The sequence below is a fragment of the Camellia sinensis genome, chromosome 6, assembly GCF_055761805.1.
Source record: "Camellia sinensis isolate YWXY chromosome 6, ASM5576180v1, whole genome shotgun sequence".
Taxonomy (NCBI): Eukaryota; Viridiplantae; Streptophyta; class Magnoliopsida; order Ericales; family Theaceae; genus Camellia; species Camellia sinensis.
Window position 1 is genome coordinate 122,222,503 of NC_138966.1, and position 2,112 is coordinate 122,224,614.

A 2,112-nucleotide genomic window follows, 5' to 3' on the forward strand; every position below is an offset into this window, starting at 1 on the left:
TCATGGATAGTAACGCTTTAAGAACTTGTCGTCGATTGGGCCAACTCTTATACCTTCTTCATCAACAATCTTGTATGCTCCATTAGTGTAGACTTCAGTCACCACGTATGGACCATCCCACTTGGACAAGAACTTGTTGCCGATTCAGTGGGTAGTGATGATAGGTCTTCGAACAGCTAACACCAATTCTCCAACTTGAAAAGACCGGGGTCTAACCTTCTTATTGAAAGCTCTAGAGAGTCGAGCTTGGTAACACTTAAGTTTTTGTTGTGCTTCCAATCTCTTCTCATCCAATGTTTCCAACTCAGCAAGGCGTAGTTTTGCATTCTCATCATAAGTGAGACCTTCCTGTATAGCTACCCTTAATGAAGGAATCTGTTGTTCCAAAGGAAGAACCACTTCAACACCATATACAAGGGAGTATGGGGCCCAGGGTGCTTCTCCAATTCTTTCATGTCAATCTCGCTTTGATTTAGCAACTATTTTTTTCAATAGGTTGCCTAAAGTTTTGTTAAACACCTCTGCCAGTCCGTTGGCAGGTGTATTGTACATTAAGGAATTGCGTTGCATAAATCCAAATCTTTCACAAAGTTTGTCCATTAGACTGTTGTAGAAAGACTTTCCGTTATCAGTGATGATGTAACGAGGTACACCATACCGATAAATAATGTGGGATTCGATGAAGTCAACAACAGTTTCTTTCTTGACTTCTTTAAGTGGGACGACTTCAGCCTATTTGGAGAAGTAATCTATGGCGGCCAAGATGCATAAGTGGCCTGTAAAAGACTTAGCCAATAGGCCAACTGCATCTAGACCCCATGCATTAAATGGCCAAGAAGCAATTGTCGGATGTAAAGGTTCTGATGGTTGATGGATAAAGTTTGCATGAAACTGGCAAGGTTAACACTTTCTTGAGTAGTCCAAGCAATCTTTAACCATCGTAGGCCAATAGTAACACATCATTTTTACTCGAAAGTGAAGTTTCGAACCACACTGATGCGCTCCATATATCTCAGAATGGGCTTCTTCCATGGCTTGTTGAGCTTTGTCATCCCCTAGGTAACAAAGAAAAATTCCTTCAAATGATCATCAGAATAAAGTTCCCTTGTAGTAGATGAATCGAGGAGCTCGACGTCTTATTTCAGTTTTATGGGGAGTATCATCAGGGAGCTTCCCATGTTCAAGGTAATCTATAATTGGCATTCTCCAATCGTTGACTTCAATGGCTAGTACTGAAATTGCGTTTGTTTCTACAAGGTGACATTCCAATAATTGTGGCAATACCTATCATTGGCACACAGGAACATTAACTTGTTCACCTTCTAACAATGCCAGTGTAGTTGCTAGATTGACAAGTGTATCAGCCATGCGGTTTTCTTTCCTTGGAACATGTTCGAGTACCACCCCCTCAAATTTTTCAATGAGATGAGTTGCATATTGGAAATATGGGACTAAGTTATCTTTCTTGACTTCATAATCCCCCAGAGCTGATTAATTATTAACTTAGAATCCCTATAGACATCTAGGTCAATAATCTTTAGCTCTGTTTCCATTTATAAACCAATGATCAAGGCCTGGTACTCAGCAACATTATTTGAGCAATTTTCGCCAAGAATAAATGAGTAATGCAAAATGTGTTTCTGTGGTGAAACAAAAATGACACCTGCTTCTGCCCCTTCCTTCCTGGAAGCCCCATCAAAGAACATCATCTAAGGTTGTAGGATTTCTATGAACAATACATCTTCGTTAGGGAATTCCTCAGAAATTTCCCAATCAGTAGGGATAGGATGGTCGGCCAAAAAGTCTGCAAGGGCCTGCCCTTTCACCGTTTTTCTTTGCACGTAAATTATCTCAAATTCATTAAAGGGGAGAGACCATCTTGCAAAGCGTCCTGAGAGGATGGGGTTAGACATAACATACTTTATTGGGTCGGCTCTTGTAATGAGATGCACTGTATGGACATGGAAATAATGTCTCAATTTTTAAGAGGCAAAAACAAGTGTCAAACACATTTTCTCAATGGGTGAGTACTTGAGTTCATTTTTAGTTAATCTGCGACTCAAGTAATAGAGTGCTCGCTCTTTATTTTGTTTGTTATTTTGGGCCAGTATC

The 2,112-nt window shown here is 40.1% G+C and overlaps 1 protein-coding gene across 1 annotated transcript; it reads right to left on the minus strand.

Moving 5' to 3' along the window:
- Positions 1–1,032, minus strand: LOC145793548 (uncharacterized). The gene is made up of 4 exons (XM_082876396.1): positions 970–1,032; positions 520–732; positions 217–375; positions 1–120 (listed from the first exon to the last, which is right to left on the minus strand). Exons 1-4 carry the CDS (start codon positions 1,030–1,032, stop codon positions 1–3), a joined length of 555 nt encoding a protein of 184 aa, XP_082732522.1.
- Positions 1,033–2,112: the final 1,080 nt, after the last annotated feature.

Bases quoted from the DNA above. Each gene is read 5' to 3' on its own strand.
- LOC145793548 (XM_082876396.1), bottom strand. From the start codon at position 1,032: ATGGAAGAAGCCCATTCTGAGATATATGGAGCGCATCAGTGTGGTTCG. The intron at 733-969 runs GTAAAAATGATG...TTCTCCAAATAG, and splicing joins GTTCGAAACTTCACTTTCGA to GCTGAAGTCGTCCCACTTAA. The intron at 376-519 runs GTGTTTAACAAA...TTGGAACAACAG, and splicing joins CTGCCAACGGACTGGCAGAG to ATTCCTTCATTAAGGGTAGC.